Source organism: Dipodomys spectabilis, unplaced genomic scaffold (assembly GCF_019054845.1).
Source record: "Dipodomys spectabilis isolate Male_0828 unplaced genomic scaffold, ASM1905484v1 ptg000018l, whole genome shotgun sequence".
Taxonomy (NCBI): Eukaryota; Metazoa; Chordata; class Mammalia; order Rodentia; family Heteromyidae; genus Dipodomys; species Dipodomys spectabilis.
The window spans coordinates 8,816,207-8,833,061 of NW_024870695.1; the positions used below are offsets into that span (position 1 = coordinate 8,816,207).

Below are 16,855 nucleotides of genomic sequence, written 5' to 3' on the forward strand. Positions count from 1 at the left end.
CATACACACACACATACACATATATAAACATACACTTAAGCATAATGAGACGGTTATCCAAAAACATACAATTTTACAACATCGTAATAAGTAAACAAGCTTCTTGGTTAAACACTATAATAGCTAACTGCTATAGGTAAGACCTAAGTTTCCAAGTAGGTATTTCTGGATATTAGCAACAGCTGCATCGCCAAGATCTGCCACTTTTGTTGGCAAACAGTTACAGTTCCACTAACCCCACACTCCTAATAGGAGGAAAATCCAGGAAATGGTGCTGTGGCTCAAGTGTAGAGCACTAAACTGAGGGACAGGACCCAGGCCCAGAGTTCAAGCCCACAACTGACCAAAAAAAAAGAAAGAAAGAAAAGAAAAAAAGGAAGGAAAATCTAAATATCAGAGGCTTCTGAAGGTCAATATGTCATTTTTTTCTGAAGGTCAAATATGTCATCCCTCCCCACATCCAAGTATATAGACTCCCTGAATTCTACCTACAGACCCCATGGGGGTGCCCAAACCACAGTTTAAGCTCCTGGAAGCACTGGTGTGATTGGCAGGCTGAGGCGGTATTATTAAGCAAAGGGTTATTAAGCAAAGGGAAGGGCAGAGGCGCCTTCCTGGCTGGGTTTGCAGAGGGATGACTCGTGACCCCTCCTCTCCCTTCCTCGTCCTGATCTGGGGCTTTTTCAGGAAGCTAAATGATCAGAGGCTCGAGGCTCAGAGAAGAGCTCCCAGCTGCAGGCAGCATCTGTTCTGCACACACCATGCAGGGGCTGGTTCTGCTGTGGGCATGTCTGGTGCTACCAGGTGAGGTGGCAGCAGGTGGCGGGAGGGACATGGGGCTCTGGTAGAGAGGAGAAAACCTTTGTTGAATCTCTGCTCTGCCACTCCCAACAACCTGAGAGATAAAGGACTACCATGTTCTATCAACTCACAGGCCAGCTCAGTGTGTGTGTGTGTGTGTGTGTGTGTGTGTGTGTGTGTGCGTGTGCATGCGCGTGCGCATGGGAACTTGAACTCAGTGCCTTGCATTCTCCCTTAGCTTTTTTTTCTTTTGCTTTTCTGTTTTGTTTTGCTTTTCACATGGCTGGTGCTCTGCCACTTGAGCTACATGTCCCTACTTCTGTGCTGGTTAATTGGAGGTGAGTCTTTTCAATATTTCTGCCTAGTCTGGTTTCAAACCATGATCTTCAGATCCCAGCCTTTCAAATAGCCAGCATTACAGGCATGAAGCATTTAAAAAAAAATACAAAACAGAGAGCATCCCAGCTCTCCACATTTCTTTTCTTTCTTTATCTTTAACACCTAAAATCAGGATGTACCTTCTAACTAATATTCACTTGATAGTGGATTTTTTTCTTAGTGGATCATAAAATTATGATGTGGTTTGCCTATAGTAGCCTTTTAAAAGCAATGAAACAATATTACCATCAAGTATAAATAAGAAGACTCAGAGGCCCAGACAAGTTAAGCAACTTCTCCAAGGTCACACAGGTACTAAATGGCAATTCTTGGATTGAAACTCCCAGCTGTCCCCCACCCCGGTAGAGAGGCAGTTTAGAGAAAGAGCAATAGCCCTACTAGGTGGGGAGCATACTGGATCCTAGGGACGCCCCCGGAAGGGCTGACAAGAAAGCCTTCCTTCATCTTAGTAAAATGGAAACTTCTAGTCTTAAGCTTGAGACTCGGGTCGGGGAATTCTCACCTCCAATCCTGCTGTAGTTTCAGGTAATGGAGCCATGAAGGGCCCGAAAGAGATAAGCGGCTTTGAAGGCGACACCCTGGCTGTGAGATGTACCTACAGCCAAGAGTGGATAAAGCATGGGAAATACTGGTGCAAGCAGGGCGGGCTCCTGATCTCCCGCTGCTCGAACACCATCTACACCAGAGGTGACCAGGAGGTGACACAGGACAGGTTGTCCATCCGGGACAGCCCCCAAGAGCTCGCGTTCACAGTGACAGTGAAGCACCTCACCCTGGAAGATACTGGGAAATACTGGTGTGGTGTCAACATCCTGGGCCCCGATAAGATTTTTGAGGTGACGCTGATTGTCTTTCCAGGTACCGTATTCCCCCTTCCCGGAAGAGAGGTGAGGTAGAGGGGAAATTAGGGCACCTGCCATGAGCTCAGTTTTCCGTTCCAGCCTCACAAGTATCTTGAAGTCACAGTGAGGTCACTAGGGGTCAGGTACTGAACATCATTGGGACCACAGACAGTGCCAGCTGAGTCTCAGCTACCCCCATCATACCACTGACACACAACAGAGTGGATGCACCGCCAACCTGTCAGGTTCCGCTCAGCGCCTTTCCTCTGTGATCAGGTACACTGGAGGATCTGGGGACAAGATAGACATCCCAAGGGGAATAAGGACAAACAGATGCACAGACTGACTCTCTCTCTCTCTCTCTCTCTCTCTCTCTCTCTCTCCCTCCCTCCCTCCCATCCCTCCCTCCCTCCCTCTCTTCCCCCCCCCCCCCCCGTGCATGTCTCTCTGTCTGTTTCTTTCTCTGTCTTTGTCTGTCTGTCTGTCTGTCTGTCTGTCTATCTGTTTCTCTCTTTCTCTTTCCTGGGGCCAAGATTTCCTGGGCTCCCCTGAGGCTGCATCCCAGAGCCAGCCCACAGTGTCACCTAAGCCATAACCATGTGGTTCCTTCTGCTGGTGGCTTTAGTGCTAGGTGTGTCTAGGAGCCAGCCATTTGGGGAGGACATGAGGATTCTAGGGGCTGGGGATAGAGCATCTCCTGGGAACTGGGAACCCCATTTGTAGCTGAGAAGCCACAGCAGGCCAGGACAGTGGGTTTTCTGATTGGCAAATGCAAGGGAGGTCTTACCCTCATTTCACAGATGGGGCACCAAGCCTAGGAAACTCAGTGATTTACCTGAGGTCTCATGGCAGGAAGTGGTAGAGCAAGGATTCAAATGCAAGTCATTGCCTGGCACTGGTGGCTCAATGCCTATAATCCTAGCTACACAGGAGGCTGACATCTGAAGATCACAGTTTGAAGCCAGCCCTAGCAGACAAGTCTCAGAGACTCTTATCTCCAATTAAGCAGCAAAAAGTAGAAGTAGATATGGAATTCAAGTGATAGAGCTCCAGCTTAAAAAAAAAAGCACTAAGAAACAGTACCCAGGCCCTGAGTTCAAGTGCCAGTACTGGAACATTAAAACAAAACAAAACAATACCATAACAGCAGAGCACTGACAACTTTGGCTCTGTTTATTCCCTTCTCAGGCCCAGAACTGAAACCATCCAGCCTCAGGCCCAGCCTCAGAGCCAGAGTGCTTCCATTCATCCATGGCTCTTTATTTTATTTTATATATTATTGCCAGTCCTAGGGCTTGAACTCAGGGCCTGGGTGCTGTACCTGAGCTTTTGTGCTCAAAGCTAGCACTCTTCCACTTGAACACAGCTCCACTTCTGGCTTTTTTTTTTTTTTTTGGTGGTCAATTGGAGATAAGAGTCTCAGACTGGCTTTGAACCTCTATCATCAGATCTCAGTCTCCTGACAAGCTAAGATTACAGGCGTGAGCCCCCAGCATCTAGCCATGGCTCAGGAGAATAAAGTTAAATTCACTGAACAATAACTGCAGCATCAAAAACACATGGATGGGGAGGAGATATAGCTCAGTGGAGGAATGCTGGCTGCCTAGTATGTGAAAGGCCCTGGGATCCATCTTTTTTTTAAGGGAAAAAAACACATATAGAAAATATGTCCTCTCTCATCTATAAGATTCTCCAGGCTCTTCCATTTCTTATCAGTGCCCACCTGTCATTTACGCCTAGCTGGATCGATTGTACCTGTGTTTGTGGTTCTCCCCTGTTCAATGCTGTGTGTGATACATGCTTTCCTGCCTTCCCATGTCTAACCTTGCTGGCCTCTCTCTGATGACAGCTGAGCCACTGAAAATGAGGAAGGCGGATGGCTGTGCTGCTAGATGGTTGGCAGCAGGCTGGGGACACGGATTTGTTGCAGTTGTCTTTTTCTGTGATATAGTTGGTCCTGTGGCCAGTTAAACCAATGGTTTAAAACAATCAGCTCTCCAAATTCCTGAGAAAATCCACTTGCCTTAGCCAATGGGAGCTATCTCTAGCATTTAAACATCTAGAAGAATTTCTAGAAAGGTCCAGACAAGACAACTGTCTCTATTATCATTTCTTTCTTCATCCTTGTTTGGAGAGGCTAGGCAATGAAAAAGGACAAAATGGAGAATTAGAGAGCTGAAGAGTAAAAGATACTCTTCATTTGCAGAAGGTTTTTGTTATCTACTTAGAAAAAAACCAATAAGAAAGTGAGTGTGTATTAGAATAGAGAATGGGAAAGCTAGCCAGGCATGAGTGGCTCATCCTTGTAATCCTAGTGATTCAGGAAGCTGGGATCTGAGGATCATGATTCAAAACCAGCTGGGACAGTTAAATCCATGAGACTCTTATCTCCAATTAACCACCATTAAGCTGGAAGTGAAGTGTAGCTCAAGTGGTAGAGCACTAGTCTTTTTTTTTTTTTTTTGGTCGGTCATGGGGTTTGAACTCTGGGCTTGGGCACTGTCCCTCAGCTTTTGAGCTCAAGGTGAGTGCCCTACCACTTGAGCCACAGCGCCACTTCTAGATTTCTGGTGGTTAACTGGAGATAAGAGTCTCACAGACTTTCCTGCTTGGGCTGGCTTTGAATCATGATCCTCAGATCTCAGCCTCCTGAGTAGTTAGGATTACAGGCGTGAGCCACCAGTGCCCGGCAGAGCACTAGCCTTGAGTGAAAAAACCCTGGGACCAGGAAAGAAAGAAAGAAAGAGAGAGAGAGAAAGAAAGAAAGAGAGAGAGAGAGAAAGAAAGAGAGGGAGGGAGGGAAGGAGGGAGGGAGGGAGGGAAGGGGATGTTCTAGCCTGGCTGTGGCTAGGAAAGACTGAAGGAGTTGCTGATAGCCATGGGGGAACTGGGCAGCTTCAAGGGGTAGCCAGGTTTCTGTCTATCATGCTGGGCAGAGGACAGGCTTTGTGCCCTTGAGGCATTCCCAGCCTGGCAAAAGAGCCAGCAAAGAAATGATTGCAGTAGGTCAAGTGCTGGTGATTCATGCCTGTAATCCAAGCTACCCCAGAAAGTTGAGATCTGAGGACCATGATTTGAAGCCAGCCCTAGCAGGAAAGTCCATGAGCCTCTTTCATCTCCAAAAAATCCCCAAAAAGCTGGAAGTGAAGCTGTGGCTCAAGTGGTCTAGTGCCAGCCTCAAGTGGAAAAGGCAAGTGAGAGCATAAGGCATTGAGGTGAAGCCCAGTACTAGCACAAAATGAAAAAGAAAAAGAAAAGGGAAGGAAAGAAGGAAGGAAGGAAGGAAGGAAGGAAGGAAGGAGGGGAGGGAAGGAAGGAAGGAAGGAAGGGAGAAAGGGAGGGAGGGAAGGAGGGAGGGTGGGGGAGGGAGGGAGGGAAGGGAAAGAAGAGAAGGAAGAAAGGAAGGATATCTGTAGGTAGGATGGCCTGGAAGGAGCTGGTTGATGGGCAGTTGAGGGTCACAAGAAATCTGAAGTAATGGGAAGCCAAGAGAGTACAGTGGGGGAGGACTCAGAATCAGCCATAACCTCTGGGAGGAAAGCAGGAGCTGCTCCCAGGTAGGACCAGTGATTGCCCCTATGTCTCCTGCCTCCCCTGAGAACAGCCTCTCCCTTTCCTCTAGGAAATCGGGGCAGCGCCAGTACCACTGGCCACTGCTGTCCACCTCCCACTCCCTCCTTCCAGCCTCTTATCGCTGTACGGAGCCTGCAGCGCCCACAGCCCAAGTCAAAAGGTTGGCGTACTCAGCCCCAAGAATTGAGTGAATGGTTTTTCAGTCCCTTCTCCCCCACTACTTCAGGAAACATCATAATGAGTATCTACCTGATACCTGCCATGGGGTTTTATCACCAGTCAGGTGCTCCCCAATAAACCTGGGAGCCAGCCTGCTAAGCTGAGGAAGCAGAGGCTCCGGGAGTGAGCGTGCTTGCTTCAGGTCACATGGGAAGAGCCAGGAAGGGACCAGAGGCTGACCTCAAAGCTCATCCTCACTCTGCTCCATCCAGGATCTAGGCTGAGCCACAAAGTCTGACCTTGGGCCCTGACCTTTAAATGCATCCTTACAACCTTGCCCTGCCAGGTCCTGAATGTTTGAAAGTGGTTGGTAGGTGGGCTTCTTGTAGGTGGCGGGGGTGGGGGTGAGGGTTGCAGAAGTTGCACAGAAAGAAGCTAAAACTATGCATGGAGGTACCTAATTGGTGACCTGCTTGCTCACAAGGGCCTCACCTAGGCCTCTGCTTGATTGCTTAGGGTTGGTCCTTTAGCTGACAATGATCTGAGAAATTGGTCCTGGGGAAGCTAAAGTTCTAGGGTCACAGCGGGGGGGGGGGGGGGGGGGGGAGGCGGGGCTGGGGGACCCGTGAGGGTGCTGAGGCATTGCTTTTGGACTTGTAGTGTCTTCTGATCTCCGCCCGACAATCACCACAGTCAAGCAGGGGAAAACAGGGATCGAGGCCACACCGTCCACAGGGGTGGCCCCAAAATGGCCTGCAACACCCTCCCCCTACCCAGGAACCTCTCCACAGGCAGAGACCTCTCCTCATACAACGACCTCTCCCCATGCAGGGAGTTCCCATCCAGCCATCCTGGTGGACTCCACCACAGCTGAGGACACCAATCCTGTCCCCAGCGGCAGCCGCTCCAAGCACAGGTGAGCAAGCACAGGTGATCAGCCATACTAAAGTGCCTTTGAGCCAATAAGACCTGAAACTCACCAGATACCTAGCTACTTGGGAGGCTGAGACCGGGAGGATTGAGGTGTGAAACCAGCCTAGGCAAAAAAGTCTACGAGACTCCATCACAAATTCACCAGCAAAAAGCTGGACTGGAGATGTGGCTCGAGTAGCAGAACATCAGCCATACAAGAAAGCCAAGCAAGAATGCAATCCCTAACCATCACACACACACACACACATTGACCCTAATACTCATTCTCCCAAGCAAACAAGCCTTTGTCATAGCCACCATCTGCATAAAGGGTAGATTTCAGCCCCATTTCTCTGTAGAGGCCTTTGAACAGTATACATTCCATACTACAAGAGCCAGCTTTCTGGTACACACAGGCCCACCAGAGGTGAAGGGTCCACCTGGCCCTAGAACCTACCTCTCTCAGCTGTAGCCTATACTCTGTATGTGTGTGTGTGTGTGTGTGTGTGTGAGAGAGAGAGAGAGAGAGAGAGAGAGAGAGAAGGAGAGAGAGAGAGAGAGAGAGAACATGCACACAAGAACTAGGTAGGGCTTGGACTTAGAACCTGGGTGCTTTCCCTGAGTTTTATTTTGTTTTGTTTTTCCCCAAGTCCAGTACTCTACCACTCCAGCCATAGCTCCATTTCTGATTTTTTGCTGGAGATAAAGAGTCTCAGGAATTTCTTTGCCTAGGCTGACTGTAAACCACCATCCTCAGATCTTGGTCCCCTGAGTAGCTAAGATTACAGGTGTGTCAGGCTAGGAAGGTGTCTCAGTGGTAGAGTGCTTGCCTTGCATGCATGAGACTTTGGGTTCAATTCCTAAGCATCACATAAGCAGAAAAAGCCGGAAGTGGTGCTGTGGCTCAAGTGGTAGAGCACTAGCCTTGAGCTGAAGAGCTGAGGGACAGCGCCCAGGCCCAGAGTTCAGGCCCCCCCCCAAAAAAAATTACAGGTGTGGGCCACAGACACCCAGCTTGTCTGTACATGATAGTGTGTGTGTGTGTGTGTGTGTGTGTGTGTGTGTGTGTGTGTGTGTGTGTGTGTGTGAAAGACAGTCCTGGAGCTGGAGCTTGAAGTAAGGGCCTGAGCACTGTCTCTGAGTTTCTTTGGCTCAAGGCTAGCACTCTACCATTTGAGTCACAGTCCTACTTCCAGCTTTTTGGTGGTTAAAGATGAGTCTCACAGATTTTCCTAGATGGCTTTGAACACCAGGCTCCTTCCATCTTGCCCCCACAGTGTGACCATCCCAATGGTTCGTAAGTTGGCTCCAGTCCTGGTGATCTTGTCACTTCTGCTGGCCACGGGCCTCATTGCCTTCGGCAGCCATATCTTCCAGTGGAGAAAGAAAGGTGAGTGAGGCCCCAAGATAGGGACACGAGTGGTTTTTTCTTGCTGGCTTTTGTTTCTAACATGTTTACAATGTACCATGTGATTTTTTTTTGTTTCTTTGTATGTTTCTCCCCCACAATAAAACCCCTGTTTTCACTGTATTTGATGTTGGTGCCCTGCATCTTGTATATACACTTCTCTCATTTGGGGAGGGGAAGGAAAAAAAAACAAAATGTTTAAATAGGGATACAGGTTGACCCATTGTCACAATGAGATGCACAAGACACTATGTTGAAAAATGAGCTTTACAATTTAGGTGTGGGGTGGGGAGTGTCGTTGTGGAGGTGGGAGGGAAGGGATGGGAGAGGAAAAACAAAGGAGGAGGCAACAATGCTTGATAGGAAATGTACTCATTACCTTGCTCGTGTAACTGTAACCCCTCTGTACAGTATTTTTACAATAAAAAACGTATTAAAAAAAAGAAAGGTGAGCGAGGGGGCAGGCAGACCAGTGGTCATTTTTCTTGCTGTCCTATTAAGTCACCAAGTTCTTGTCCAGTCTCTGCAGGTCAAGCTTCTATGTGGGGACTGGCAAAGGGACATTTAAGACCAGGGTATCATTGAACAGGATGGACATTGAGTCTTTAGAGGTGCTCAGTCCCATTCAGAAGCTTGGGTTCCAATTCCAGCTCTATTACATTTTAGCTGTTTGACTTTAAGCAAGGCACCAACTACTCTGAGCCTCAGGTTCTCAATGACAGATGTGTGTCAAATGGAAATAGAATACAAGCCACACATATACTTGAATTTTTTTCCTAGTAGTTACATGATAAAGCATAAGAAGAAACTCATGAAGTTAATTTTGATAGTATACCTTTTTTAACTCGGTATATCCAAAATATGATCAACTCCATGTGGAATCAATATCAAAATATCAAAGGAAGCTGGGGACTGGGGTGGGTTTCTCTGGTTTTAGCTACTTTGGAGGCTGATTCAAGAAGATCCATTAAGCCTGGCAGCTTGAGATATCCCAGACAACGTAGCAAAATATTATCTCAAAAAATTATAATAGCTGGGTGCCAGTGGCTCACACCTGTAATCCTAGCTACTCAGGAGGCTGAGATCTGAGGATCGCAGTTCAAAGCCAACCCAAGCAGAAAAGTCTGTGAGACTCTTATCTCCAATTAACTACCAGAATACCAGATGTGGCACTGTGGCTCAAGTGGTGGAGTGCTAGCCTTGAGCTGAAAAGCTGAGGAACAGTGTCCAGGCCCAGATTCAAGCCCCACGACCGACAATAATAATAATAATAAATCAATAAATTGTTGGGTGTTAGTGGCTTACACCTGTAATCCTAGCTACTTAAGAGGCTGAGATCTGAGGATTACAGTTCAAAGCCAGCTTGAGCAGACAAGTCTGTGAGACTTTTATCTCCAATTAACCAGCAAAAAAAAAAAAAAAAACCCACAAAGAAGAGGTCTAGCTCAAGTGGTAGAGTGCCAGCCTTGAGCAAAAAGGCCAAGAGAGAGTGTGGGACCCTGAGTTCAAGTCCCATTACTGGCACACGCATGCACACATGCACACGCACACACACACATGCACACACACACACTGGAAAAGGTCCAAACACCTTTAAGTTTGAGAAGCAACCACATTCCTATAGAGACTGTTTCCCCCACTACTTTCTGGCTCACCAGAGACAATCTCCAATGAGATTGTAGGGACTGAGCTACAAGGGGCTTCCTACTCCACCAACCTGCAGCTCCCTCTAGAAGCCTCAGCTGGAAAGCATGAGGGATCACTGAACTATGAGAGGGGCTGCTGTCCACAACTGGCTGCTCCCAGCCTCAGGATGTTCTTTCTGGGTCTCTTTCAGCTCAGCTGGCCATGGAAACACAGAAAAATGAACAGAAGGATGAGAAGGTCTACCTTCCAGGCTCGGTAAGCATAGAGGGACTGAAGGACTCTGGGCTCTGCCTGCCTCTGGTCCTGTGTGATCCAAAGGCTCTATGAGGCCCTAGGCCAGCGTAAGGCCTTCAGGGTACAAGCCAGACAGAGAGGTCCTTCACCCCCCAACTTTGCACTAGGGGCCATGCGGGAGCATGGGCTGCATTCTTCCCCATCCTTCTTCCTATCCTCCCATTAGAATCAGGACATGAGCACTGGGTCCAGAAGGAGCATTGGAGATGACCTGGCCTACTCTTTCTCTGATCTCACTTCAAAGCCCTCGTACCTGGCAGCACCTGGGGTGAATGTTATCTGTTAGAAATAAGCTCTGCCCCATACTAGTCCCAACCAACCCCTCAGAACCCAGGCTGGGGCCCCAAGACCTTGACCGTGGAGTGTAACGCTTCAGGCAGTTGCAAATCTGAGAGTGCTTTAGCAAAAGAAGAAACTGAGGCCCAAAGTATAGCTTTAAGATGTTGTTCAAGGTCACCCAGGTGGTAGCCCAAATAGACAGTTGGCCCTACACTTTTCTTTATGTGTGTGTGTGTGTGTGTGTGTGTTTGTCAGTACTGGGGCTTGAACTCAGGGCTTAGGTGCTATACCTTAACTACTCAAGGCTGGCGCTCTACAACTTGAGCCATACCTCTGGCTTTCTGTTGGTTAGTTGGAGATGAGTCTCTTGGGGCTGGGAAGGTGGCTCAGTGGTAGAGTGCTTGCCTCGCATGTATGAGGCCCTGGGTTCAATTCCTCAGCACCACATAAACAGAAAAATGAAAGTGGCACTGTGGCTCAAGTGGTAGAGTGCTAGCCTTGAGCTTAAGAGCTGAGGGACAATGCCCAGGCCCAGAGTTCAGGCCCCATGACCGACAAAAAAATAAAAAAGAATCTCTTGAACTTTGCTGCCTGGGCTGGTTTGGAACCACAATCCTCAGATCTCAGCCTCCTGAGTAGCTAGGATTACAGGTATGAGTCACCAGCATTCATCCATGGACCTAGATTCCACCTTCTTCTCTTTCTAGAACACTTGTTGTTTCTGAGTTTCCTTGGCTGAGACCACAGTGGCATAGTTTCCCTGGAACCCATGCTCAGGGCAGTGCTTTAAGGAGCAGGGGCAGAAAGAGTGCCCATCTTCCATGGGGTAGAACCTACCCAAACTACCTGCTCCGGGACCCTCCCTGGCCTCTGCAGGAGATGCTCCTCCCATATCCACTCACCTAAGATGGGGAGAAGGCTAGCGAACCTGGTTCTACCCCACCATCCCCTCCCAGCAACGTTCCCTGGCTATTTTCTGACTGACTCCTCCAAATACCAAGCCAGGAAAGCTACCATTTCTTTCTTTCCTGGCGCCAATGAGGACAAAAGGCTTGATCCCACTAGGGAGAGCTGGGATGGGAATGGGCTCTTCTATAACTTAGGAAGCAGCTGTTGTTGTCTTAGGAAGCCGGACAAGGCCAAAGGTGGCCAAAGGTGGCCGAGGGGAGTAAGGGAAAAGTCACAGAGTCGTGGAGGCAGGCCTTCTGGCCACCGCTCATTACTCTCCAAGCCCCACCCCCTGGCTGTGGTGCAAGGCCTGGGCTCATAAGAAGAGGGCTTGTGTTCCAGCTGGTCATGGGTCCTCCTCCTTCCCCACCCCACAGCCTTTGGGAGACAAGGCTGCCCTGGACTTCTGTCTGAGAATCCTGTAGCAGTTGGAGGACATATAAAGGCCCTGGGCCCATGGGCAAAGACCCCCTTTGGGAGGAAAGCAAGGGACAGGGAGCCCCTAAAGGCCAGAGTCATGATCAGCTGAGAGTGTTTGCTTTTCCTGGTTTATGTCCCTTGCTGGTTTTCTGATGGCTTTCAGCCAAGGCTAGAAGCAGAAAGGAAGGCTTGAAGGTTTTCTTATCTCACATTCAGTGCAGAGAGGGAAAGAGATGCTTTACTTTGTCTGCAAGAATGGAGCCTTGGGGCTGGGAAGGTGGCTCAGTGGTAGAGCGCTTGCATTGCATGCATGAGGCCCTGGGTTCAGTTCCTCAGCACCACATAAGCAGAAAAAGCCAGAAGTGGTGTTTTGGCTCAAGTGGGAGAGCACTAGCCTTGAGCTGAAGAGCTGAGGGACAGTGCCCAGGCCCAGAGTTCAGGCCCCACAACCGAGGGGGGCGGAAATGGAGCCTTAAGGTGGGAGCCAGTGTAGAGATCCCTTCTCAACCCATAGCTGGGCACAGTGGGGGCATACCTGTCCTCCTATACTATGTGGGAAGTTGAAATTGAGAAGACCAAAGTTACAGGCCAAGGGCTGAGAATGTGGCTTAGTGGTAGAGTGCTTGCCGAGCATGCATGAAGCCGTGGGTTTGATTCCTCAGTACCACATAAACAGAAAATGCTGGACATGGTGCTGGCGTTTCAGTGATAGAGTCTTTGAGCAAAAGAAGCTCAGGGACAGTGCCAGGCCCTGAGTTCAAGCCCCAGGACTGGCAAAAAAAAAAAGCTATAGGCCAGCCAGCCCTAACCCCCTCTACCCCCCAAAAAAATCCTTGGGTCATCATCTCAACAGAGGGAAACTAGATGTAGGAAGCAATTACGGGAAGCTGAAATTAGGTGGATCATAGTCCAGGCATATTCGAGGGAAGAAAGTGAGATCCTATATAAAAAATAACCATCAAGGGCTGGGAATGTAGATTAGTGGTAGAGTGCTTGCCTAACATGCATGAAACCCTGGGTCTGATTCCTCAGTATTGCATAAACAGAAAAAGCCAGAAGTGACACTGTGGCTCAGGTGGTAGACCAAAAGCAGAGTTCAAGCTCCAGGACTGGCAAAAAATAAACAGGACTGGAAGTGTGACTCTGCAGTAGATCACCTGCCTAGCAAGTATGAGACTCAAACATTAGCAAGAAAAGAGAAACAGACAGACAGACAGACACAGACACAGAGACAGAAACAGAAACAGAGAAAAAACTGGGCACTGGTGCCTCATGCCTGAAATCCTAGTTACTCAGGAGGCTGAGATCTGAGGATTGCAGTTCAAAGCCAGTCCTGGCAGGAAAGTCCATGAGATTCTCATCTCCAATTAACCAGAATTGGTTAATTAACAGAAGTGGAGCTGTGGTTCAAAATGGTAGAGTGCTAGCCTTGAACAAAAGAGCTCAGGGACAGCGCCCAGGCCCTGAGTCCAAGCCCCATGACTGACCAAAAAGAAAGAAGAAAACAGTAGCCTTGGTCCTTGAATGTGGGATGACCAGCTTTGCTGTCTCCAAGCCCTCCTGTTTTTCTTCCTGCTTTAGAGTTTAAAACAAACACCATACCGAAAGCAAGCCAGTCATCCCAGAAGTTCTCACAGGTTGCTATAAGATGCTATCTATAGATCGATTATAATCCTGAGGGAAAAACTTCACATCCCCATTTAACAGCTGAGGAAACAGCTTTTGAGAGTTAGCTTGTCCATGGTCACACGAGGTATAGGAAGTCACAAAGTGGCCTTGGAGCTATATCCTTCCTCTCACCCCTGCCCTACCTAGTTCTCTCCCTCCTCCCTTCCCCACTCCAACCCACTGGCTACTCCTCTTTTGGCTCCCAGACCATGTCTGCTACCAAGAACAGACTGTTCTGATAAGTGTCTCTTACAGGCGTTGGGGAACGGCTGGGCCCCTGAGGATGCCATGATCAGCCTCGCAGGGCCAATCAGGCCTGATGACAAACCAGAGCCCTCTGCCAGCCCCTGCAAGGAGATCCAGAGCCTCAGACAGGTGTGGACAGAAGGGCCCAGAATCCACATGGGCAATGAAGGGATGGAGAAGAGGGATCTTTCCTCTGCAACCTTTCTCCAAACTCCACACTCCTACATTGGCCCATCTACCTCGTCATAGCACAGGCCCATTTCACCCGGACAACCAGAGCTCTTGGTCACATCCTTTTTTTTTTTTTTTTCCTATTTAGAAAATTTTTAGCCACGTGCTGGTGGCTCAAGCCTGTAATCCTAGCTACTCAGGAGGCTGAGATCTGAGGATCACAGTTCAAAGCCAGCTCTGGCAGGAAAGTCTATAAGAGTCTTTTTTTTATTTGTTGATCATGGGGCTTGAATTCAGGGCCTGGGCCCTGTCCCTAAACATTTTTGCTCAAGGCCAGCACTCTTATCACTTTGAGCCACAGTTCTACTTCCAGTTTTCTGGTGGTTAATTGGAGATAGAGGTCTCATAGACTTTCCTGCACTAGCTTTGAACCTTAATCCTCAGATCTCAGCCTCCTAAGTAGCTAGGATTACAGGTGTGGGCCATCAGCACGTGGCTGTGAGATTTTCTCCAATTAACCAACCAGAAAGCTGTAAGCACTGGCTGCTGGTGGCTCACTTCTATAATCCTAGCTACTCTGGAGGCTGAGATCTTAGAATCATGGTTCAAAGTTAGCCTAAGGGCTGGGAATGTGGCTTAGTGGTAGAGTGCTTGCCTAGGATGCATGAAGCCTTGGATACAATTCCTTAGTATCACATAAAAGGCTAGAAATGGTGCTGTTGCTCAAATAGTAAAGCATTAGCCTTGAAAAAAAGAATCTCAGCACAGTGCCCAGGCCTTGAGTTCAAGTCCCAGGACCAGTGCAAAAAATAACAAAAACAAAAACTGAAAAAAGCTGGAAGGTGTAGTTCAAGTGGTAGAGTACCAACTCTAGGTGAGAAAGCCCAGTGAGAGGACCTGAGTTCAAGCTCCAGTGTTAGCACACATGAAAGGAAAGGAAAGGAAAGAAAGAAAAAAAGAAAGAAAGAAAGAAAAAAGGAAAGAAAGAAAGAAAGGAGGGAGGGAAGGAGGGAGGGAGGAAGAATGGAAAGTTTTAAGCTGCTAGTTGGCAGTCCGCTTAAAAAACTATATATCAGCCAAGCTGACCCAGAATGGTAGTGCATATCTATAATCTCAGCACTCAGGAGGCTAAGGCAGGAGGATTGCAAATTTGAAGTCAGTCTGGGCTACATAGTCAGACACTTGCCTCCAAAAAGAGCTTTAGCCTGGCAGGATTTTTCAGTCATAGTCAGAATCTAGCCTGAGGGCCTGAAACTATTCTTCTGATGTGGTAGGGAGGAGAGGATGGGTTGGGAGTTGGCATGAAGCAAAGCTGGGGTCTCTGAGAAGGGGTTATCAGTTCTTCATCCCTACAGACAGCGCAGAAAAGGACTGGAGACCCAAACGACCTCTGGGCTCTGCTTTTTAACCTCCACTATTGCTTTTCCAGACCACAGAGGAAGAGGAGGCTCCTTCCGAGGACCCCAAGGGAAACATGATCTTGGCTCCTGCCCTCCAGATGTCTCAGGAGGAGCCGGACTTCTCAGAGTTCATCCCTGTGTAATTCAAACCCCGCCCTCCTGGCCCATCCAGAAAGCCGATTGGCTGAATTTGTACTAATTCTCCTGAAAGTTTTGCCACAGCCTCAGGATCCATCTCCCCCAACTCCCCAGGTCCCCTTCCTGTGGGCATGGTGGTTTCATGTCCCTGGGCAGGGTGCACAGTTGTGGACCCTCAGCAGGGCCAGGCAAGGCTCAGCAGATCTGGGCTGAGTTTTGTTTCCTCCAGGACCCCTCCTCCCTGTCCCACCCTAGGTAGCCAATGGCAGGCCTTGCTTCCCCCACCTCCCCCTGCCCCATGCCCACTCTTCCCCCTGAAATTCTCCTGCATCCTCTGCTGAGAGGGGGGAAGTAGGTTGTACACCAACTGTACCTTAGCCCTTCAAATTTCCAAGCCCTACAGACACCCACCAAAACCATCTGAAGCCTAGGCCCAGGACTCTGCATTTTTGATGTACCCAGTGATTCTCATACCTGACTGTGAGGACTCATCTGTGGCCTGATGGACTCTCTAGCTTAGAGAGTCCATATTGTAGTGTGTGTATAGGGCGGGGGAGTGGGGAGAGGAAAATCTCCTGCATGATCTCTCCTGATGTGTCCATGACCCAACAGGGGCTTCCTGGGGCCTCCCTGGTCAGGGAGGGGGCTTGGCTCCTTCCTTGTCCAGAAAGAGTTAATATTCTATGTGCTCAGGTGGCTGGGAGAAGGTTGGAAGCTGAAGATGGGTATCAAAAGGGGAAGAGGAAGCGAACTTAAAGGACCCTGAATCCAGCCCCCTGGAGAAATAGAAAGTGGAAAGTAGCAGAAGGGCAAAGGTCAGGAGGGATGATCAACTGCAGGCCATGTGTCCAATTTCTGTCTGTGGGCTTTCTGTTATCCATCCAGATAGACGCATGTGGTTAGCCCAAATCCCACATTCCAGTGGACAGCCTCGCCTATCCACCTTCTGGCAAAATGGCCTTTGCTAGAAAGTTCTTTGCCAGGAACATAGTTACTAGGGATTGTAACTATGCTCACTTCACTATAGCAAGAAGGCAAACAAGTTTAATGTCTGGTGATAGAGCATCAGTTAAGTCATCTGAGGCACACTGATACAATGACACATTCTTCAGCTGATAAATGCCATATAAAAGATTTGGAAAGCCTGGAGACCTGTGTATAATTGTGAAGGAGGAAAGCAGTCAAGTTGTAGATGCAACAAGTTACTTGGTAGACAGAACATCAGGGAATTATGTGTAAGAAAAAAAAAACAAGAGGGGAAATACAACCAAATGTGAGGTGGGCTGGGTGGTGGTGAGAGCATGCAGGATGTGTGTGTGTGTGTGTGTGTGTGTGTATGTGTGTGTGTGTGTGAAACCAGCTTGTATAAAACCCAGGGTCTCCCCTTCGTCGCTATCTGAATTCTTTCTGGCACTAGCCTGGTTTGGGTTGCTGGCAATAAACTCCTTTATCCTCCAGTCTTGATCTTTGCTGGTTCATGTTGCCATAACAATAGTAAATAGCACAGTGAATCTCCACAAGGGAATGTTAAGTGCTTTATCTGTATTTGG

General features: G+C 48.6%; 1 protein-coding gene across 4 annotated transcripts; it reads left to right on the top strand.

The window, feature by feature from the left end:
- The first annotated feature begins 720 nt into the window (after positions 1-720).
- Cd300lg (CD300 molecule like family member g) lies at positions 721-16,773 on the top strand. Of its 4 annotated transcripts, XM_042673731.1 has the most exons (8): positions 721-804; positions 1,720-2,058; positions 5,665-5,775; positions 6,606-6,690; positions 7,964-8,076; positions 9,932-9,996; positions 13,606-13,725; positions 15,197-16,773. In XM_042673731.1, exons 1-8 carry the CDS (start codon positions 762-764, stop codon positions 15,308-15,310), a joined length of 990 nt encoding a protein of 329 aa, XP_042529665.1. In that variant the 5' UTR covers positions 721-761; the 3' UTR covers positions 15,311-16,773. The 4 variants fall into 4 exon arrangements, with proteins under 4 accessions (XP_042529665.1, XP_042529662.1, XP_042529664.1 ...); XM_042673728.1 differs by lacking the exon at positions 13,606-13,725 and having other exon boundaries at positions 5,665-5,802; positions 6,435-6,690; XM_042673730.1 differs by lacking the exon at positions 5,665-5,775 and having other exon boundaries at positions 6,435-6,690.
- Positions 16,774-16,855: the final 82 nt, after the last annotated feature.